The sequence below is a fragment of the Leopardus geoffroyi genome, chromosome D4 (genome assembly GCF_018350155.1).
Source record: "Leopardus geoffroyi isolate Oge1 chromosome D4, O.geoffroyi_Oge1_pat1.0, whole genome shotgun sequence".
Taxonomy (NCBI): domain Eukaryota; kingdom Metazoa; phylum Chordata; class Mammalia; order Carnivora; family Felidae; genus Leopardus; species Leopardus geoffroyi.
Window position 1 is genome coordinate 31,005,158 of NC_059342.1, and position 24,975 is coordinate 31,030,132.

The 24,975-nt window shown below is 36.2% G+C and overlaps 1 protein-coding gene across 1 annotated transcript in view; it reads right to left on the reverse strand.

The window, feature by feature from the left end:
* Window positions 1-398: 398 nt before the first annotated feature.
* The window catches only part of ZNF782 (zinc finger protein 782), a 133,248-nt gene continuing 108,671 nt past the window's right edge, over window positions 399-24,975 (reverse strand). The window contains 4 exon segments of the mRNA XM_045468057.1: window positions 399-4,734; window positions 4,736-6,332; window positions 8,454-8,549; window positions 8,847-8,973. Coding sequence (XP_045324013.1) covers window positions 4,635-4,734; window positions 4,736-6,332; window positions 8,454-8,549; window positions 8,847-8,973 — 1,920 coding nt within the window. The 3' untranslated portion in view covers window positions 399-4,634.

A 24,975-nucleotide genomic window follows, 5' to 3' on the forward strand; every position in this document is an offset into this window, starting at 1 on the left:
CTTCATGTATGTGGATGTGCTGCTGTTTCTTGCACACAGGGTTGTTGTATTCTTAGTGGATAGTCTACTGTAATGCACATTTTACCCTGGAAATACTCTTTGCTGTGAAGTGTTATCTTTATTTAGTGTTTTGCTTTTTCAGTTGAGCATGTTTCAAGGTTTATCTCTATTATAGTATATATCAATACTTCATTCCTTTTTATGGCTGAATTATATTGTAGTTTACAAATATGCCATATTTTATTTATCCAGTCATCTGTTGATGGAAATTTAGATTATTTCCATATTCTGGCTATTGTGAATAGTGCTGTTATGACATTTGTACACAAGTTTTGTTTGAACATTAAGTTTGCAGCATATATTGAGAAGTGGAATTGGCACAGGTCAGGCAAGGCAAATTAGTTTCTTAGCTTATTTTAATTATGTATAAGAGTCAATCATCTGGTAGTTAAGCTAATTATACTGTTCTGGGATTTGGCAGTGTTTTTTTTTTGTTAAGTAGGCTCTATGCCCAATGCAGGGCTTGCACTCATGACCGAGATGAAGAGTCCCATGTTCTATGAAGTGAGCCAGTCAGGGGCTCCTGGAAGTCAGTTTTTTAGAATACTGAAAGATCATTAAAATAGCCAGTTGGCCAGGCAAGCTAATGGTACTTGGAGATTGTGCTGTCTCTAAGAAGAAAATAAATTTGTTTCTCCCTCATTATAGTGTGAAGCTGCCCTCATAAAAAGTCATGATGTATTTCTTCTGGAGTTCCTAGGAACCTTTAATGTGAGGAAGAAAAAGTATTACACACCTGGCAAGGAAAGACAAATATGGAGGCAGCTCAGAACAAGTGTTATGCCCCTTCTTTTGGCATCAGACACCTCTCTCAGTAGATCCTTGAACCTGAGAAAATACTTCTTTTTGGAGCTGCCAAGAGAATTATTTGGAAATTAAAAACAAGTGGAACTACTGGCACAATGGAGTAAAGGGATGACCCCAAGAACCAGTTCCTTTTTCTTCTGGTTGGATCTTGAAAATCTGATTTACTATCACTATTGTTTTGCAAAATTGCTTGAATTAGTAGAAGCAAAGCTAAAAACAAACAAAAGAGGTAAAAAAAAAAAATGCCTGCACTCTACAATGCTAATAAAAACTGATATGTAGGCATAATTTTGAATTGGGAATTCTAGTTTACTGAAAATAAATCTTATTTTGGGTGACAAATATTTGAAGAACTGTACACTGCTGAACATTAATAACACGTTTCTTTTATCAACTTTAGAAAATATCCAGAACAGAAGAGTCTTTCAGTGGAGCTTATAGCAATAGTTTTCCTTAACTATTTATAATAAATTATGAATAATCACAGAAGATCATTTGCAGCATCAAAAGAAAATATATTCAGATTTCACTTTGATAATTTCACCTTCAGGAAGTATTTCTGAGTGAGCAATATGTAGAGGGTCTGTTTCAGTTGCTTGAGATACACATTATGAACAAAACATAAAAATTCCTGCCCTCAATGGAGGCTTTTTAAAATTAGCATAAAGGTCTGTAATAGGCAGGCAGACAGAAAATTGACTCTTCCAGGGTCTCTAGATGTGGCATCCATGTTGGAATAAAAGCCCATGACCTGGAAAGGTCATTAGCCAAGTAGGGAGAAAGAAGCACTCATGGCTATAGCACAGACCATGGTCTCCAGTTAATAATGTATTATACAGGGAGTTGTCCTGTGGGCCTACCCCAGCAAGGGGACAGCAGGTAAAGCCTAAGTGTCCAATCATGGGACTTTGTCACCTGTACTCCCAATGAGTGACTCAGACTACCTGGGTGGACTTATTTCATCCTGATGGGTAGATGATCTTGAACTTAATAGCAAATCCAATCACAATTCTAAAAGATTATATATAAAAAAGGGTGATGATTCTAAATATCTTAAGAAACTGAAACTTAAGAAACTAAGAAAGAAGGACTCTTTATATTACCAACTATTATAAAAGCAGAGTGAACAATAATCTCTTGATTATTTTTAGGGAATATAGCACTAACTAGATATTATCTTCTCTTTTTGCAGATGCATCTTTGCAAGGCCATTGGCAGCTCTAGAGTAATAATTTAACCGGCGTCTGATGTTCCATTTCTGTAGTCCTAGGGCATATTTTCTTTTTCTTGATTCAAATACTCTTTAGTGAAAAAATTCAGTATCAGGCTAGAAAAGGAATATTTTGGCTCATATGAGGTATACGCTAGCCCTGATCCCAAAAGGTGGATATGTTGCTAGTATAACAGAATGTAGGGAATGGGTCATGAGCAGCTCTGTGCAATATCTTTACAAATGGCAATTTAGAATATGAACAGATTTAAAATCATTAGGAAAGGGGTGAATTATCATATCGTATGTGGAGCACTGGATATTAATACAAAAGAAAAAATTGTATTAGGTCAAATGACATCAAAGGAAGCACTGAACATATAGAGACCTTTACTTTGTATGCAGTTAAAATGGTGAATATTTTGCTCTATCAGTATGATGATGGATCCAGGTAGCAATGCTGGCAATCAGGGTAGTGAAGTCTTACTCAGCAGCTTGGTTCCACTCGTATTACCATAGAATAGTCACTTACCAAGAGCACCTAGTCTAACAACCCAGATGTCAACAGCTATGACTTTTCCCTACAGTTCACAGCACCAAAAAGGGGTGCTTTTGTCAGTCTGCAGTTTTACTGCCAGTGTGTCAAGCAGCTAGGCACAGTAAGAACCCAAAATAAAAATGCCAGAAGTTGTTATCAAAGGGAATATCTGCTAGAGTTAAGAACATCCTTGTGTCCTGCCCCTTGAGAGGATCAGCTACATCAATTTTTAGGTCTGCATTAATGGCAATAAGGTTGACTAGTCACAGTGCCCAAGTGGTTCTCACTAGCCTTTCAGTGAACCAGGCCCAATTAGAGTAACCTCTATGAACTGAGGGCCCTACTGAGCCAGTAGCTTTGCTTCATGCAGCAGAGTGGGGGATAAATTTCCTCTGTAAGGGATAGCTGCTATCACCTCATGTACAGCTGAGATACTTCTGGGACCAGGACAGCTGTATTCTTAAATATACCATGTGCATTCTACACAGGTATGAGGCCTGAGTACTTTACATCTTGTTAGCCAGTTAAGTTCAAGATGACACCCTAAAATTGGAATATCAAGTCAGAGTCAGGTGTCTAGTGTAAAAGAGCCCAAGAGTAAGCTAATGGCTGCTTTACAAAAGGAGTATACTTCATAGCCTCATTAGGGTATCAAGTCAAATAACCCTTCTCCCCCACCCTAAGGACATCTCCTTTTGCTAGAAATTCCAATCAACAGAATGACAAGTCACAGAGACTTGAAGCCCAAAGTAGTCATTAAGGGCTGTGAGACCTCAAAGTTATCTTCTTTACACACAACTTTTCCTGACTAGGAGAATCTCCTCTGAGTTATGGGAAGGGGAAGTATAGCATAGAACACATTCCTACTATACTTTCAGATTTAGAAATAATCCCAGTATACTGTACTGGCCTAAAGGGCCTCCTTTATTCCAAGATCAAATTCATTTCCCTTCCCTACTGTAAACCCTGCCCTAACAACATTTTCTAAAACTAGATACCGTCTAATCCCATGGAAATTGTAAGATGTTGACTTGGGCACTTATATCTCATAGATCCAGAAAAGTTTGGACCCCTTTCCTCCCTCAAAGTTCCCTCAAATACTTGGGTGGGTGTCAATGGCCTTGTGTTCCCTTTGGAGACAGGAAAATTTCTCTCCCCTAAAGCAGCGAATATTGGGGTATATGGAGGTAAAAGGAAGTGTGGAAGGAGAGTGGCTTCATGACATTAAACAAGCCACATTTACTTTAGTTGCATGAGGTATACTCATATTTTAACCAAAAAACCTTTCAACCTTTTGGTTCATCGAAAGCCCTGTTACAGGTGTATTATTTATTTCATTACATTGAAAGAAGGTGATTTTTTTTTAAATGAATTCTTTGATGATCTTTGAGAGACTCCTCCCAACACCAAACTTTAATAAGTGTTATACCCGCTGGCTGACATAAGCTTGGCTTACTCAAATAGTTTTCTACCTCCCCAGCAGAGGGATGGCTAAATTATGTTCAAAAGCAAATAGACCTAAACATTTAAGAGCTTAATAGAACAAAAGCTTACTTCTTAATTATAAAATGTTCAAATGGTAAAGATGGGAATGAGAATTTTGTTCCACATATTCCAGGCACCCTTTTATCTTATAAAAGCTGTGCCATGTTGAAGCATGATACCCAAGGTTGTCTTGGGTCATCTCTGTTTTATTCTGACAGTATCCCTGTAGTTTGTCAGGGAGGTCTTTTGTCAGAACTAGATACGGCATACAACATGAACATTCAAAGTCCACCAGCCCTATTTGGAGGAAAGGGAGACCCAGACAATTATGTGTGAGTTATCTTAAAAGGCATGGCTTCTTTCAAGAGGGCTTTCCATAGTATCTTGAAAGGAGTATCAGCCTGTGTGCATTCTCTGATATATATTCAAGGTTGCTTTTTGGATAAAGGTTTTCCTACATTCATATGTATGTGGTTCCTCTCTTGTGTGGATTTTCTGGAGTCAAATGGATTCAGCCACAATGATTTTCCACAGTTATATCAACAGGATTTCCCTCCCTCCCTGAATTCTCTGGTAAATATTTAGGGTTGACTTCTTAGACAATGTTCCAAATTCATTACATTTATAAGATTTCACCACTGTGAATTCTCTGATGTATTCTGAGGTTTGATTTCTGGCCAAAAGGTTTCCCACATTTATTACACTGAAAAGGTTTCTCTCCTGTATGAATTCTCTGATGATCATTAAGGATTGCCTTCCGGACAAATTTTTTCCCACATTCATTACATTTAAATGGTTTCTCCCCAGTATGAATTCTTTGATGCACTCTAAGGGTTGATGTCCGGGCAAAAGTTTTCCCACATTCATTACATTTAAAAGGTTTCTCTCCTGTGTGTGTTTTCTGATGTTGAATGAGATGGTCTTTTCGCCAGAACGATTTTTCACATTCGTTACACTGATATGTTTTCTCACCACTGTGTGTTCTCTGATGTATTCTGAGGTTTGACTTCTGACCAAAAGTTTTCCCACATTCATTACACTGGAAGGATTTCTCTCCTGTGTGAATTCTGTGATGATCTCTGAGGGTTGACTTTTGAACAAAAGTTTTCCCACATTCACTACATTTATAAGGCTTCTCTCCTGTATGAATTCTCTGATGTCCCCTGAGGGTTGACTTCTGGACAAATGTTTTCCCACATTCATTACACTTATAGGGTTTTTCTGCTCTGTGAATTCTCTGATGTGTACTGAGGTGTGACTTCTGGGAGAAGGTTTTTCCACATTCATTACATTCAAATGGTTTCTCTCCTGTGTGAGTTCTCTGATGTTGAATGAGATGTCCTTTTTGAAAGAAAGATTTACCACATTCATTACACTTATAGGGTTTTACTTCAGAGTGACTTCGCTGTCGTACTTTGTGGGCTGATATGTGGTAGGATTTCCTATCTTCATGATATTCAAAGGATTTATCCCCAGTTTGTCTTCTGTCATTACATACTAATGAGTTCTCTTCTGTGACAGGTATCTGAGGTTGAGTGAAGTATGACTTCCTGTAGAAATTATTCCCACTTGCATTACATTCATGTTTCACAGCCATGTTGAATTTATTGTATTCCTTGAGAGCTGACTTCTCACAGAAGGATTTCCCACATTGGTTAAGATGAGGGTATTTCTCCCCTGTCCCAGTTGTTTTATAGTTAAAGACAGTTGTTTTTTCATTTTTTCCCCTAAATCCATCATTTTTATAGGATTTTTCTCCTGTGTGAATATTCTTATGTGTAACACAGGCAGCCTCATCATAGATGGTTTTTCCAATTTCATTATATTTAAAAGCTTGCTCCAACGTTTGACACTTTTGACTCTCAGGAGGATTTTCCTTATAACTGAAAGCTTCCCCACTTCTATTATATTCATATAACTTCTCTCCAGTGTGATTTCTCTCAAACTTAATTTTGAAAGACAAATTTTCACATACACTACAGCAATCTGGTTTTTTTGTTGAATAGTTTCTATTAATGATAAATTGGGAAATATTTTGCAAATTTACTCCCCATGAGTCATATTTACAGGACATTTTTGTTGAAACAGGAGCTATGTGCAGATTAAACTGTTTTCCCAAAATTTCCTCTTCCTCTCCAGTCAATAGTTTATTATCAATGGATATTACTTCCTGAAAGTGGTTGTCTTTGATTTTCTTGTTCCTCTTGATCAGGTAATCATCTCTGTAATCTTCTAAAATGGAGATAAATTGAAAACATCTTATAAATCTTACATTTCTTATGGCTGGGACACAGACATATAGCTTATATTTCACTTTTTGTTTTTTTTAAGATTAAATAATTTATTTGTGTGTATATCTTCACTCTGCTTTAAAAAACAATACAGTGAAAATGAGAGAGGAAACTAGTAATAAATACATATCTTTATTTGGGTTGTAATAAATTGGATTTTCCTACCAGGGTGGAGAATGATAAAATTGAATAGACTTTTACAGGAGTGGTTATTTTAGGGAGCAGGAAAATCAGATAATGGGATGAACCCAACTGGACTATATAAACTTAAGTACAAAAAAAATTAGTATTAATTAAGTAACAAAAAAATTAGGAGATAATGAACACTGATGGGCTAGGCCCGACAGAGGAAGAGTTTGCTTTGAGGAAGTATACACTATTAGAGGCCATACTGGTAAAATACTCAAGAGTCTATGCTTCCAATTTGATATCCCTTATTTTCATTAAATCCTTCAACATCAAATTAAAATTGAGTACAAGATTCCTTATGATTAAGAAGTTTATAGCTCAGACTCTAACCATCTTATAAGTTATGGAAATACAAACAAGTGAAAAAAGATGAAAGAAAAATCCATTTTTGCAACTCAATTAGATTCACTGCTCAATTCCTGCTGTGGTACCTTTATCAAAGTTGAATAAGTGTACCTGATCACCTCATCCTAATTTTCCACATTTCAATTTGATGTGAGGGGTATATTTTATTTATGTATGCACGTATGTACGCTCTGTGGCCAGTGTGGGGCTTGAACTCTGGACCCCGAGATCAAGAGTCACATGCTCTATTGACTGAACCATCCAGGTATTCCAAGGGGTGCAATTTTAAATGGAGTATCATGGAAGGCCTTACTGCAGAGATGGCACTTAAGAAAGCTCCAAATCACTTATGAATTCTAGATGCTCTTCCTTTGAGGCTTTTATGAGTTGTAAATATCATTTATTTTTGGTTCATCTCTTCACTCTCTTAAGTATGAAACATGATTTACATCTGCATAAAACTTATATGTGCAATTCAACAGTACCGAGTGAACACTGGTGTAATTAGAAACCAGGTCAAGAAACAGAACCCAAAATGGCCCTGCAAAAATCCCTATTTGTCTCTGCCCAGTTACAACTTATTCATGCTTAAGAGTTCATACTCTCCGAATATTTATATAATTGTTTCCTTGGCTTTCTTTGTAATTTTACCACCAAAAAATGAATTCCTAAAAATGTAATTGAGTTTTGCATTTCTGACATTTACATAAGTGTAACCATACATGCATACTTATATTGTTTGGTTTCTTTTGCTTAATATTATATAGCTAATTATCCCTTAAGGAATACAACTATTTTTTCATTCTACTGCTGATGCACCCAATTTTAAACAAAAACAAACAATATTGCCACAAATACTGTTTTCTTTATCCTAGAGAATACAATCATGCCTTTCTGTAGGGTATACAGTTAGGAAAGGAATTCCTTGGTTACAAGTTATATAGAACTTTACCATGATTTGATAACATCCTTCTGATAACACAGTGGTTTTACCAATTTACATTTTCCATTAGTGAGTAAGATTCTTTAATATTTCACATCTTCATCAGGACTTGGCTTTGCCAAACTTGTTAATGTCACCTCATACATCTCTCATAACACTTTATATTTTATGTTGCACTCCATGAAAGCTAATGAGACTGAACACATTTTCAAAGATTTAATGGCCATTTGAAAGTTCCTGTTCAGTCTTTCACTTATTTTTTAGTTGGGTTGCCACCTTTTCCTATGTTGACTTATGGAAGTTTTTACATTTTCAGGATACTTATCCTTTCTAGGTTACTTGTACTATATACATATTCTGCTACTCTGTGGCTTGTCTTCTCATCCTTTTAGTGGTATCTTTTATAAACAAAGTTCTCAATTTTAAAGTAGTCAAGTTTATTAATCGTTTTCTTTTGATTGGTGCTTTTTGAACCTTTGAGCCTAAAAGAAAAGTCTTGAAATATAAAGGTTTTTATCACCAAACTGACCTTCTGGAGTCTAACCACCCCTACAGAATTCTATCTGCTAGTGCTCAGTAACTCACCTTGGTGGCTCTGGTTTAAGAATTCTTCTTCTAAGAACCAAGGCTCCTCTCCTTGCTCCAATTTGAAGATTACTGCTGGTTTGAAAATGCAGTTCCCTGTAAACAGGGAACAATGGAGTACTTAGGACAGATGATGAGCTTTTTAGTCTCCAAAAGTGTAAAAAAGATAGAGCTTCAAGAGCTGCATCCTGAAGATCCTGGTTTGGATTTATCATGGAGAGCTGACAAAACGCTCCTTTTATCTTCAAAAGGGCATAGCTAATAATTTTATATTCCTGAATGAAATGCTTAAATAACATTAAAATCTAAATAAAGTATTCATGTGTATTGGTGTATAAAAAGGAAATACTTTCCATGTGGTGTGATGAGGGTAAGTTACACTTATATGCTCACCCACTGAGACCAGGTTGTTGTAGTTCTCCAGCATCACATCTCTATACAGGGTCCTCTGAATTGGACCTATTTGCTGCCACTCCTCCTGGGTGAACTCCACAGTCACGTCCTTGAATGACACTGATGCCTGCAACAGTACATTTCTGCTCAATGTGAAGTGTTCATAATCAGGTAACAAAGAAAATACCCCTAAAAACCATTCTTATGTTTACTGTAAAGAGTTTAAAATGAATATAAAGGACGCTTTTTTGAATCTAATTTTAACTTTAATTTTTTGAAATGTTTATTTAAGGGGGGGAGGGAGGAGGGACTCAAAGGGAGGGAGAGAGAGAGAATCCTAAGAACACTGTCAACATAGAACCTGATGTGGGGCTTGAACCCATGAACTGTGAGATCATGACCTGAGCTGAAATCAAGAGTCAGATGCTTAACTGACTGAGCCACCCAGGCACCCTGATAATTTTAAGTTTGTTTCAGAACTACTCAACTAGTAAAAACGTTCAAGAGTTGATACTCAACTGACTGAGCCGGCCAGGCACCCCTAACTTAATTTTTGTATTTTTATGAGTTCTACACATGTACTATCAATAAGTATATTAGTAAAACTTTTGTCTTAAAATTTTTTAAAGCACAAATGATAAATTTCCTCCAATTTTTATCCCATACCCCAATATACTACCCTGAGTATATTCTACAGTAGGGGCCAGCAAATTATGACCTGTGGCCAAATCCAGCTTGCCACTTTTTTAAATAAGTTTTTATTGCAACATAACCACACACACAGCCAATCATTCTGTACTGTTCATGGTAACTTTTGTGCTGTAACAGCAGAGCCTAGTACTCCCATCAGAGACCTTAGGACTATAAAATGTGAAAACATTTACTATCTGACCCATTAGAGGCAAAGTTTGCCAACCATTGGGCTAAACCAGTCCAATTAAAGGAAAGATTAACAGCTTAAAAACAACAACACCCCCCCCCCCCAATTAATAGAGAGGGATATATTGTAGATTGAAAATAACAGAATGGAAAAAAATACACGTAATTATGAGGCAAAAGTAAGTTGGTATGGTTATATTAACATGAAAAAAAATAAAGGTAAGAAAGTATGATAAAACATAATAATTTATGATCCTTTTAACAGAAGATATCATAATTTGGTATGCATTTGAAAGCACAGCTTCCAAATACAGTCAATCCTAATTATTCACTGATTCTGTATCTGCAAATTCACCTAAAATTTACTTCTAACCTCAATAGTTATGATTTTGCAGGATTTATGGACACTTGGAGAATGGTTAAAAAAATTTGAGTGCCCAGCACATGTTTTTCCAGCTGGAACTGAACAAGATAATGCTTTGACAGATGTTTTTTTTTGCAGTCTATTTAGTGCATTCTTGGCATTTTTGTGCTTTTTCTTAGTGTTTTCACTTTTTAAAATGCTCCCCCACCCCTGCGTAATGCAGAAATGCGGTCTAGTGTTCCCAAGAGCAGGAAGTTTGTGATACGCCTTAGGGAGAAACCAAGTGTGTTAGATAAACTTTGAGAATTAATTATCATGCAGATGGCTGTTAGTTCTTGCTCGTGAATCAACAATATATTAAATAAGATATTTTTAAACAGAAACACACATAAAATAAGACTGCATATTGAATGGTGGACCAAAATGTTGTGACTGGAAACTCACAGGAACTTAACCCTGTACTTCCCCTAGGAACAATGATTCAGTATTTGCTAATTCAGTGCTCATAGTGATTTTATAGAAAATAACCACTGAGAATAGGGAGAATCAACTATGTATAGACAAAAGTTAACAGAAATGTTATAGAGGGATCCATAATTATAACTGGTGATTTCAACACAACTCTCAACTCAGAGGGCAAGCAGAAAAAAACAAAACAATAGAGATTTAGAAAGAGATCAGCAACAGCCAAGAGGAAAAATCTGGCCCACTGTTTTTCTTCATTAAAAAAAAAAAATTAATCTTTATTTTTGAGAGAGACAGAGCATGAACAGGGGAGGGGCAGAGAGAGAGGGAGACACAAAATCTGAAGCAGGCTCCAGCTGTAAGCACAGTCTGATGTGGGGCTTGAACTCATGAACTGTGAGATCATGACCTGAGCCCAAAGTTGGATGCTTAACTGACTAAGCCACCAGGTGCCCCTGTTTTCATTTTGTAAATAAAAATTTATTGGAACACAGTCATGTTCATTTGTTATGTTATCTATGGCTGCTATAGCCCTACAACTGTAGAGTTCAGTATTTCTAGGGATCCTATCTCACACAAAGCCTACTATGTGACATTTACAGATAAAATTTGTTGACCACTGACACAGAAGATTTACATGACATAAATAACAAATTTAAGTAACTGAAACATATAGGATAATCTAATCAAAATATTTTCTGGCGCATTTTGTATATTAAAAATAAAAACAGTAAGTCTCACCAAATTAGAAAAGATTACAAACATATAGTTTGACTTTGGCTTTTAGTTCAGAGATATAGAGAGCTGAAAAGAGCAGCATTAACATCCTTAAAACAAGAACAAGCTGGGCAGGTTGGAAATTAAGGTATTTAAAAAAAAATCATCAAATAAATGAAATTGCATAACAAATAACTTGAAATGAGGAGAGAGATAAGCACTGTAGGGAGAATCAGAGCCCACCTGTTTGCTTACTGGACCTTATGCTACCAAACTTCACATAAGATAATAGGAAGATAAAGGTAGAAAAAATTTAACAACCTGCTAAAGACCCATGTGCATAATGTTAGAGTGTGAAGTCCCTGGGGATGTGTGTCACAGACATAGTGTGATTTGTACCTTTTTGTGAGATTTTCTCCAGGAACCCAATATGTCACAGAGAGGATTGGGGCACAATTAAGAGGAAGTCCCTTTCTGCCCCATGTGATGCTGGCTAGTATAGGGGGAAAAGAGTTATTGTTTAAATCCACTCAGATCCATATTGCTTATTTCCACTACAGAACACTTAATCTGTAAGGGAAAAGTAAATAAAACACATACCTTGAGGCCACTGATAGTATCTTTTTGTGGTAAGGGAAGAGCAATGGCAGACGCTACCAAAATGTTGCCCAGACCCATATGCCCTATTTTTCCCAAGTAATAAAATGGTGAGATGCAAGTTCTTAGTGCCTAAGACTGAGGTTAAATTAGAAGATGAGTCCCACTTCCAGAGAACTGTCATTATTTGACCTGTTTGGAACATTCCACTCATAAGGCTATCTTTATTTGACATGACTTAAAGCTCACACACTGCAAACAGCATTTTCTCTGAGGACATGACATTAGTGAAAAAAAAAAGGGATATTGTTTACCATCATAGCTACTTCAGGCAGTTTATAACAATTAAGGAAAACAGTCTAATTAAAAGCTTAAAGGGAAAAGCTGGAACATGGTATATCCAGAAGGGGCTTTGAAAAGCTCAGACATATCTCTGGGAATGTAGAAGGTGGCACACATCCTCTGGGCTATGTGCATATTCAGGAAAATATCTGAGAAGGTACTAAATTTGCCTCTGATTAACCTTGAGACTCTGAAAGAAAAGTGAAAGTGAATACAAAATATCAAGCTACTGTTGAAGGCATATCCCAACATATAGAGCATCTTGGCAAAGACTGGAGACTTACTGGTTACAAATATTTAAGGAAATCATTGTGCAATTGCTGATATTTAGCTAATGGAGTGGAGACTTTAGTGGCCACATATGACAAAGAATATAGGTTGTAAATATTCTGTTCAACAGAGTCACTAAACAAATAACAGCAGCAGTGGTTGGTGATACTCAGGTGATATATGACATACATATTTTAAGATTTTACTTATTTATATATTTTTAAAGTTTTTACTTACTTATTTTGAGAGTGCACATGTAAGCAGGGGAGGGGCAGAGAGACAAGAGAGACAGAAAATCCCAAACAGGCTCCAGGCTGTCAGTGCAGAGCCTGACACAGGGCTTGATCCCACAAATCATGAGACCATGACCTGAGCTAAAATCAAGAGTTGGATGCTTAACCGCCTGAGCCACCCAGGCGCCCCTAAGATTTTATTTTTTAAGTACTCTCTCAATCCAACATGGAGCTCCAACTCACAACCTCAAGATCAAGAATCCCACACTCCACTGACTGAGCCATCCCAGGCACCCTGACGCATTATATGTTAAATGTCAGGTTTTCAATAAAAATCTGAGACCTACAAATGAAAAAGTATGGCTCATACACAGAAAAAAAGAAAACCCTAAACTATATATGAAACAGTGTAAAACCTGCCTCTGAGGAAGTCCAGACACTGGACTTACTAGACAAAGACTTTCAATAAACTGTTTTAAATATATACAAATAACTAAAGAAATATATACAAATAATAAATATATATATACAAATATATACAAATAACTAAAGAAAACCACATCTAAAGAACCAAAAGAAAGTATGGTAATGAAGTCTCACCAAATAAAGAATATAAATAAAGAGACAGAAATAATAGGTATGTAATGAAAAAGTAAACTAAAATTCTGAAATTTTAGAATTTGAAAATTTGAAACATGAAAGTAAAATAACAAGTAAAAAATTCCCTAGAGGTCTCAAAGGGAGATCTGAGCATGCAGAAGAATCAGCCAATTTGAATATAAACCTGCTGAGCTGATACAATCTGAAGATAGTAAAAATAGGGAAAATGAACAAAAAGCCTCAGTTTTTGTGGGACCTGTAGGACACAAACATTTAAACATAGCAACATCCACAAGAGAGGAGTAAAAGGGGAGAGCAGAAGGGGCAGAAAAACAAAGGGTAAATCTTGAAAGCAGCAAAAGGGAAGTGACTTATCACTTCTAAAGATTCCCAAATATGATTAACAGTTGATGTATCATCAGAAACCAGAGAGACCAGAAGGCAGTGGTATGACACATTTAAAGTGCTGAAAGGAAAGTCTATCAATCAAGACAGCATTCAGCAAAAATGAAGAAGAAATTACGACAGTCCCAGATAAACAAGGACTAGGAAAATCTGTCAAATTACACATGCCATATAAGAACTATTAATAGAGAAGTCGTTCAGGCTGTAATGAGAATACATTAGATTATAACTCAAATCCACATGAATAAAGAAAACCATATAGGTAGAAGTAACTACACAGGTGAAAATACAAAAGCCACTGTAAGTGTATTTGCTGTATTTATTTTTCTCCTATATGATTTCAAGACAACTGCTTAAAGCAGTAATTAGAAATCTCACACAATGTACACACAATACATAAAATTGTAATTTAGTAAAACCACAAAGCAGAAGGGGCTGGAACTATAGAGGAGTTTTAGTGTATTGTTGAAACTAAGTTGGTATTCATCTGAACAAGACTGTCATAGTTATTAACTGTAATCAACAAGGTAGAAAGTTTTAATAGATTATTGAAATTGGTATTCATCTGAACAAGACTGTCATAAGATGTTAATTGTAATCAATGAGGTAACCATTAATAGGAAAAAATGTAGTAAAGGCACACAAAGTAATTATAATGGTACACTAGGAAATATTGATTCAACATGAAAGAAAAAAAATGGTGAAGTAGAGAAACAAAAAAGACTTAATCACAGACTGAAAAGAAATGTCTCAATGGATGATTACTTATCAGTAATCACATTAAATGTTAGTAGCTAAATACTTGAATTAAAAGGCAGAGACTGGCAGAATGGATTAAAAAACATAACCCATGGGAATGCAAGCTGGTGCAGCCATTATGGAAAACAGTATGGAGGTTCCTCAAAAAATTAAAAATAGAACTACCCTACGACCCAGCAACTGCACTACTAGGTATTTATCCATGGGATGGATACAGGTGTGCTGCTTCAAAGGGACACATGCACCCCAATGTTTATAGCAGCACTATCAACAATAGCTAAAGTATGGAAAGAGTCCAAGTGTCCATCCATGGATGAATGGATAAAGAGGTGGTATATATATATATGTACACAATGGAGTATTACTCGGCAGTCAAAAAGAATGAAATCTTGCCATTTGCAACTATGTGGATGGAACTGAAGGGTATTATGCTAAGTGAAATTAGAGAAAGACAAATATCATATGACTTCACTCATATGAGGACTTTTAAGATACAAAACAGATGAACATAAGGGAAGAGAAACAAAAATAATATAAAAACAGGGAGGGGGACAAAACAGAAGAGACTCATAAATATGAAGAACAAACAGAGGGTTACTGGAGGGGTTATGGGACAGGGGATGGGCTAAATGGGTAAGGGGCACTAAGGAATCTACTCCTGAAATCATTGTTGCACTATATGCTAACTAATTTGGATGTAAATTAAAAAAAAATTAAATTAAAAAAAACAAACATTATCCAATTATATCCTATCTGCTAGAGACACTTTACACTTAAAGACACAATAGCTTGAAAGTAAGACTGGTAAAAGATATACTATGTAATCAGTAACCAACAGAGCCCTGGATTGCCTATAAATAGGATTAGACAAAATAGACTTTCAGACAAAAATAGGAGAGAAAAAGGACATTTATTAATGGTAAAAGTGTCAACACATGAAGACAATACACCAATTATAAACATACACATACCTAACAACAGAGCTTCAAAATACTGACAGAATTAAAAAGACAAACAATTCAACAATAACAGTTGGGAGATTTTAATGTTTCACTTTAATAATGAATAGAACTACTAGATAGAAGACCAATATGGGAAAAACACACTTATACAACACTATATCAACTGGACCAAGGCAGATAAAAAGATAGTTATCTACAAAGACACTCAGGCCAACACTGGCAGCATACACATTCTTCTCAAGTACATATGGAACATTCTCCAGTATAGATTAAATGTTAGGCCACAAAACAAGTCTCAATACATTTTAAAATATTTATTTTAAGAGAAAGAGAGGATGAGCAGGGGAGGAGCAGAGAGTGAAGGAGAGAGAATTTCGATGGAGGTCTAGATCCAATAAACTGTAAAATTGTAATCTGAGCCAAAATCAAGAGTTGGACGCTTTTCCAACTGAGCCACCTAGGTGCCCCTCAATACATTTTAAAGGTTAAAAACATATAAAATATCTCCTATGACCAAAATAAAATGAAACAAGAAATCAATGAGAAAACTGGAAAATTAAAAAATCTGTGAAAATGAAACAACACACTCAAAAAAATCCCCAAAGATCAAAGAATACTCACAAGGGAGTTACAAAATACTCTGAGACAAAATGAAAACACAGCATACACCAAAACTCATGAGATACAGCTAATGCAGTGGTTACAGGGAAATTTATAGCTGTAACACCTACATTTAAAAGAAATCTCAAATCAATAACCTAAGTGTACACCTTAAGAAGGAAAGAAATAATAAAGTTTGGAGCAAAAAAAAATAAAGAACAGAAGAACAATAGAATCAACAAAACAAAGCTGGTTCTTTGAAAAATCAACAGAATTGATAAACCTTTAGGTAGACCAAGAAACAAAAGAATACTCAAATTACTAAAATCAGAAATAATGGGGGACATTACTACTGACCTTTCAGAAACAAAAAGGACTATCAGAGAGTACTATAAACAACTGTACACCAACAAATTACATAACCGAGAGGAAAAGGACAAATTCCTAGAAACATACAAACTACTAAAGCTGACTCAAAAGGAAATAGAAAATCTGAACAGATCCATAGGATAGGACTAAATTGGTAAATTAAAAACCTCTCAATAAAGAAAAGCTCAGGACCAGATGGCTTCACTGATTAAGTTCAATCAAACATATAAGAATTAATACAAATCTATCTCTATCTCTTCCAGAAATAGAAGAGGGAACATTTCCTAAGTTATTCTATGAATTACTTCACACTAAAGTCAGCCTAAGAATTCACAAACTAAAGATAAATATCCTTTATGAATACAGATGTAAAACTCTTCAACAAAATACTAGCAAACAGAATCTAGCAATATATCAAAATGATTACTATACACCATGACCAAGAAGGATTATCCCAGAAATGTAAACATGGCTCACCAAATGAAAATCAATCTATGTAACATACTACAGTAACAGAATGGAGGAAATAAACCATGATCATCTCAGTTGATGTAGAAAAAGTATTTGACAAAATCCAGTATCACTTCATGATAAAAACACTCAACAAGCAGGAATAAAAAGGAACTTCCTCAACAAAATAAAAAGCACTTATGGGGCACCTGGCTTGGCTAGCTCAATCAATTGAGCATTCGACTCTTGATCTCAGGGTCTTGAGTTCAAGTCCCACATTGCAGGCAGAATTTACTGGGAAAAAAAAAGCACTTATGATAAACCCACAGCTAACATCAACACAATTCTAAAATATAAGGTTTCCCTCCAAAAATGAAAAATAAGACAAGGATGTCTGCTGTAACCAATTCTATTTATTTTTTTTTTACTAAAATTTTTTTAATGTTTATTTATTTTTGAGAGAGACAAAGCATGAGCAGGGGAAGGACAGAGAGAGAGGGAGACACTGAATCTGTAGTAGGCTCTAGGCTCTGAGCTGTCAGCACATAGCCCGACATGGGGCTCAAACTCATGAACCGTGAGATCACGACCTGAGCTAAATTCGGACGCTTAACCAACTGAGCCACCCAAACACCCCTAAACAATTCTACTTATTATACTGGAAGTTCTAGCCAGAGAAAATAGGCAAGATAAAAAGAAGACCTCAAAATTAGAAAGGGAAAAAATAAAACCATCTGTAATCACAGACCACATGATCTAATGTATAAATATATGTATTTAAAATATAAACACTAAAGAATCTATTAAAAAAACCTACTAGACCTATAAAATAAATTCAGAACATTTTCAGGATTTAAGATGAACTCAAAAACCATTGTATTGCTATACACTAGCAATGAACAATAAAAAAAAATAAGCAATTCCATTCACAAGAGAATAAAAAATAAAATATGCATAAATTTAACCAAGAAGGTACACAACTTGTGCACTCAACACTAGCAAATTTTGCTGAATGTATTAAAAAAATCTAAATCGGGGCGCCTGAGTGGCTCAGTCGGTTAAGCATCCGACTTCAGCTCAGGTCATGATCTCACCATCCAAGAGTTCGAGCCCCGCATCAGGCTCTGTGCTGACAGCTCAGAGCCTGGAGCCTGTTTCGGATTCTGTGTCTCCCTCTCTCTCTGCCCCTCCCCTGTTCATGCTCTGTCTCTCTCTATCTCAAAAATAAATAAATGCTAAAAAAAATTTTTTTAATCTAAATAAATGGAAGAACATCCTATGCTCATGAATTAGAAGTTTTAATTTTTTAAAAAGTTTTTATTTATTTATTTATTTATTTATTACATTTAATTTTTAATTTACATCCAAGTCAGTTAGCATATAGTGCAACAATGATTTCAGGAGTAGATTCCTTAGTGCCCCTTACCCATTTAGCCCATCCCCCTCCCACGACCCCTCCAGTAACCCTGTTTGTTCTCCATATTTGGGAGTCTCTTCTGTTTTGTCCCCCTCCCTGTTTTTATATTATTTTTGCTTCCCTTCCCTTATGTTCATCTGTTTTTTATCTTAAAGCCCTCATATGAGTGAGGTCATATGATATTTATCTTTCTCTGACTAATTTCACTTAGCATAATATCATCTAGTTCCATCCATGCAGTTGTGAATGGCAAGATTTCATTCTTTTTGATTGCCGAGTAATACTCCATTGTATATATATACCACAGGAAGATTTAATATTGTTAAGATGGCAGTACTTCCCAAAGCAATCTACAGATTCAATGACATCTGTATCAAAACCCCAATGGCTTTGTTTTTCATTCAATGACATCTGTGTCAAAACCCTTTAATAAATATTGATCCTAAAATTTATATGAAATTGCAAGGGACCCTGAACAGTCAAAAAAAACCTTGAAAAAGAAATAAGCTGGAGGAGTTGTACTTCCAGATTTCAAAATTTAACTATGAAAAACAATAATTAAGACAGTGTGGTACTGGCATAAAAACACTTATGGATCCATGCAACAGAATTGAGAGTCCACAAATAAACCCATGCATTGATCATTTAATAGAGAAAGAAGAGTCTTTTCAACAAATGATGCTGGCAAAACAGGACAGCCACATGTAAAAGAAAGAAGTTGGAGTCCTGATACCATATTCAAAAATTACCCCAGAAAGGAGTGAAGACCTAAATCTAAGAGCTTAAGCTATGAAACTCTTAGAAGAAGTCAGGGGTAAACATTCATGACCTTGGATTTGGCAATACTTTCCTGAATATTACACCAAAAGCACAAGAAAATTGAGAAAAATAAACTGGACTTAAATCAAAATTAAAAATTGTTCACTGAAGAACACTATCAAGATAGTGAAAAGAAAATCCACAGAATGGGAGGCAGTATTCATAAATTACATACCTAATAAACATCTAGTAGCCAAAATACATAAAGAACTCTTATATCTGAACTAAAGGACAATCTAATTTAAAAATGGGCAAAGAATTTGAACAAACATTTCCTTAAAGAAGACACACAAATGGCCAATAAGCACATGAAAAGATGCTCAATGTTATTGTCAGGAAAATGCAAATCAAAACTTAAAACTCCAATAAAGGGGAGCTGGGTGTCTCAGTCGATAGAGCATTTGACTCTTGATTTTGGTTCAGATCATGATCCCAGGGTCATGGGATTAAGCCCTGTGATGGACTTCACACTAAGCATGGAAACTGCTTGGGATTCTGTCTTTCTCTCTCCCTGGCTCATGCTCACTCTCTAAAATAAAACAAACAAACAAAAAACTCCAGTGAGATACTACTTCATAATCACTAAGATGGCCATAATTTATTTTTTTATTTTTTATTTTTTTTTCAACGTTTATTTATTTTTGGGACAGAGAGACAGAGCATGAACGGGGGAGGGGCAGAGAGAGAGGGAGACACAGAATCGGAAACAGGCTCCAGGCTCTGAGCCATCAGCCCAGAGCCTGACGCAGGGCTCGAACTCAAGGACCGCGAGATCGTGACCTGGCTGAAGTCGGACGCTTAACCGACTGCGCCACCCAGGCGCCCCGATGGCCATAATTTAAAAAAAGAAAAGGAAAATAATAAGTAGTGGTGACAATGTGGAGAAATTGGAACCCTAATACACTGTCAGTGTAAATGCAAAATGGTATAGTTGTGGAAAACAGCTTGGCAGTTCCTGAATAACACAAATGTAGTGCTAACATATAACCTTGTCACTCCACTTCCATATTTATTCCACAAAGAAATGAAAAACAGGTGGGGCACCTGGGTGGCTCAGTCGGTTAAGCATCTGACTTTGTGCTCAGGTCATGATCTCACAGTCTGTGAGTTTGAGCCCCATATCAGGCTCTGCTGACAGCTCAGAGCCTGGAGCCTGCTTCAGATTCGGTGTCTGTCTCTCTGCCCTTCCCCAACTTGTGCTCTCTTTCTCTCTCTCAAGAATAAATAAAACATTAAAAAATTTTTAGAAAGAAATGAAAAACAGGTGTTCACACAAAAACTTGTATGTATATGTGTGTATACATATATTTTGTATATATGTCTTGAATGTTAATAGCAGCAGTATTCACAACAGCCAAAAGATAGAAACAATCCAAATGTCCATCAGCTGAATGGATAAACAAAATGTGGTACAGCCTTACCTTGAAACTTTAAAAATATGCTAAGTGAAAGAAACATTCACAAAGTCCATACATCACACAATTCATTTATTTAAAATGTTCAGACTAGACACATCTATAGAGACAAAACATGGATTAGTGGTTGCTTTTGGCTGGGGTGGGGCATGTTGGGATAGGGGGATGATAACTTATGGTACAGAATTTTTTAGGTGATGAAAATACTCTAAAAATTGATTGTGGTGATGAGTGCACAACAGTGAATATACTAAAAAAAAAAAAAAAAACAACAACACTGATGGGAGCCTGGGTGGCTCACTCAGTTAAGCATCCCAACTCTTGATTTCAGCTCAGGTCATGATCTCCCAGTTTGTTTAGATTGAGCACTGTGACAGGCTCTATGCTGACAGAGTAGAACCTGCTTGGGATTGTCTCTATCACTCTTACTTTGCCCTCCCCTGCTCATGATCTCTCTCTCTCTGAAAATAAATAAACACTTTCAAAAATAAAAAAATAAACCCACTGAATTGTATACTTTAAATGTATGAATTGTATGGTATGTGAATTATATGTCCGTAAAGCTAAAAAAAGGACACTAAAAATAGGATTATTTAGATTTTCTAATATCTATTAAAGAAACTGAATTTATAATTAAAAACCAGCTACAAATAAGTCCAAGGCCATGTTGCTTTATGAGTATATTTTCCCAAACATTTAAGGAAGAATTAACAGCAATCTTAAACTCTTCCAGAGAACCGAAAATAAGGACTCACTTCACAACTCACTTTATGGGAGCATAATATTGATGCCAAAACCTGACCAACACAGTACATAAAATGAAAATTTCAGGCCAATTATCTCTCCATTAATGCACATTCAAAAATACTAACTGAAATACTAACAAACTGAACCCAGAGACATATTAAAGGAGAATATTTTATGACCAGGTAGGAATTATGTCAGGAATCCAAGATTAAACACTGATAAATCAATCAGTCAATATAATTCATCCCTATAACAGAATAAAGGAAGAAAACTGTATTATTATCTCACTAGATGTAGAAAAAGAATTTCACTAATTTAATATCTATGTATGATTAAAAACTCTCAGGAAACTAAAAACAGAAAGAGAACTTCCTTATTCTAACAAAGGGTGTGTGTAAAAATCCTACTGTTAAACCCAGACTCAACAGTGAAATATTGAATACTTTCTCCTCCCTCAGTTGAGGTGTAACAAAAGGATTTCTATTATCATAATTTGTATTCAACACTGTACTAGAAAGACAAGAATAAGGCTTAAAAAGAGATTAAAGACATAAAGATTGGAAAGGAGGGAAGTAAAAATGTCTTTATTTGCAAATGACATGATTGTGCATATTTAAAATCCAAAAGAATCTACAAATAAGCTACTAGAATAGGTAAATTTAACAAAATGCCTTGATATAAGATCAGTATTTAAAAATCCACTGTATTTTAATAAACCAATAATAAATTAGAAAATAAAAATTTAAAAAATGTATTATTTATAATAGTATCAAAATAGAAAAAATACATAGGAATAAATCTAATGACACATGTCAAAGGCTTCACCTCTACTTTGAAAAACTACTCAGCAGGATTTGCTATGGAAACAGATGAAATTTCTATGAAAATGCAAAGGTCTTAAGTTAGCCAATAAATTTTTTGAAGAAGTAAAACTTTAAGGCCTTACACTACCATATTTCATAACTTACTGTAATGCAATAATTATAACTGTGAAGTAGTAGGATAAAGAAAAATAATTGGATCAAAAGAAGAGAATACACAGTCTAGACAGATATCTACATATATATATGTGGTCACTGGATTGACAACAGAGGCCCTGCTACAATTCAGTGGACAGAGGATGGTCTTTTCAACAAACGGTGGTAGTGCAACTGTATATCCATATAGTAATATAAATCTTGACACTTACCTTAAACTACACATAAAAACAATTCCAGGTGGATCAAGCTCAAATAATCAAGCATCTACTAAGAACACAGGAGAATATTCGTGTGTTCCTGGAAAAGGGAACAATCTTTCAAGCAGACACACAAAGAACTATCATTAAAGAAAACACTGATCCTGAACTGTATTAAATTTAAGAACTTGGCTCATCAAAAAACATTATTTAAAAAAAAAGTCAAGGGGGGCGCCTGGGTGGCGCAGTCGGTTAAGCGTCCGACTTCAGCCAGGTCATGATCTCGCGGTCCTTGAGTTCGAGCCCCGCGTCGGGCTCTGGGCTGATGGCTCAGAGCCTGGAGCCTGTTTCCGATTCTGTGTCTCCCTCTCTCTCTGACCCTCCCCCGATCATGCTCTATCTCTCTCTGTCCCAAAAATAAATAAACGTTGAAAAAAAAAAAATTAAAAAAAAAAAAAAAAAAAAGTCAAGGGAGGGGGCCAAGATGGCAGAGCAGCATGGAAGTTTTTTTGCATCTCTCATCCCTGAAATGCAGCCAGATCAACAGCAAACCATCTTGCACACCTAGAAAACTGATTTGAGGATTAACACAACAATCTGGACAACTTAAATCACAGAACTCGGCAGGTACACAGTGTGGAGAGGTGAACTGGGGGAGAGAGAGCCGCAGAAGGAAGGGAGGTTTTTTTTGCTTGCTGAGAGAGGACAGAGATGGGTTGGTGGGTGGGGGAAGAGTACGGGAAGCACTCCCTCACCCCTGAAAGCAGCTGGAGAAAAAGAGGAAGAGTGAAAACAGCTGCAAGGGACTGAACAAAAAAGAGAGAAAGGAGAAAGGAGAGGGTTTAAATTCCATTAAGATTCTATAAACAGGGGGAGTGCTGAGTCTGAAATGCTGCAGCTCCGATACCTGGCGGTGCTCTGGTGGGAAGGGCCAATCCCCAGGAGCAGAGATCAAGGTCTGAGGGGTCCTCGGGCCACATAGGGAGAGGCAATTCCCGTGCTGGGAGGACATCTGGTAGAAGCTCTGTGGCCTCCCCACAGGCAAAGGTCCCAGCACACCCCAGAGAACAACATTTTGCTGATGTTGGAACGAGTATGTTAAGGGTGAAGTCTGATGCCAGATGTGTGCTGTGATTTACCATAATCCCTGAAATGCTGTGGCTACATGATCGCGGGAACTTTTTCTGGGTCAGACTGGCACCCAGCCACAGTCTCTGGGCATCTGCAGCAGCATGGTCCTGCAAACGTTCCTGGGGGCAGACCAGCACCCAACCATTGCTTGGCGAGACCTTCCCCCCAAAGGGTTCCTCCCCCACTCTGAGGGAAGATGAAAAACAAACAAACAAACAAACAAACAAACAAACCAAAAAGACCAAAAGCAAAAAAGACTAGAAACAACCAGACACTACCACCAGAAACTTCAACTCTACAGGCAATGTAATGGTAATAAATTCATTATCTTTTAGTACTCATTCTAAACGTCAATGAACTAAACGCTCCAATCAAAAGACAGAGGGTAACAGAATGGATAAGAAAACAAGATCCATCTATATGCTGTTTACAAGAAACATATAGACCTAAAGACACCTTCAGATTGAAAGTAAGGGGATGGAGAACCATTTGTCATGCTAATGGTCACCGAAAGAAAGCTGGAGCAGCCATACTTATATCAAACAATCTAGATTTTAAAATAAAGACTGTAACAAGAGATGAAGAAGGGCATTATATCAAAATTAAGGGTCTATCCACCACGAAGATCTAACAATTGTAAACATTTATGATCCAAACATGCAAGCACTCAAATATGTAAATCAATCACAAACATAAAGAAACTCATTGATAATAATACCATAATGGTAGGGGACTTCAACACCCCACTTACAGCAATGGAAAGATCATCTAAATAGAAAATCAACAAGGAAACAATGGCTTTGATGACACACTGGACCGGAGGGATCTGAATTAACAGATATTTTCAGAACATTTTATCCTAAAGCCGCAAAATACGCATTCTTCTTGAGTGCACATGGTACATTCTCCGGAACAGATCACATACTGGGACACAAATCAGCCCTCAACAAGTACAGAAAGACAGATCATACCATGCATATTTTCAGACCACACTATTATGAAACTTGAAATCAACCACAAGAAAAAATTTGGAAAGATAACAAATACTTAGAGACTAAAGAACATCCTATACTAAAGAATGAAAGGGCTAACCAAGAAGTTATAGAGGAAATTGAAAAGTACATGGAAGCCAATGAGAATGATAACACCACAGTCCCAAACCTCTGGGACGCAGCAAAGGCAGTCCTAAGAGGGAAGTATGTAGCAATCCAGGCCTTCCTAAAGAAGAAAGTAAGGTCTCAGATATACAACCTAACCTTACACCTGAAAGAGCTGGAAAAAGAACAGCAAATAAAACACAAAATCAGCAAAGACAGGGAATAACAATGATTAGAGCAGAAATCAATGTTATCAAAACTAACCAACCAAACAAACAAAAAACCCAAAAAACAGTAGAACAGATCAATAAAAC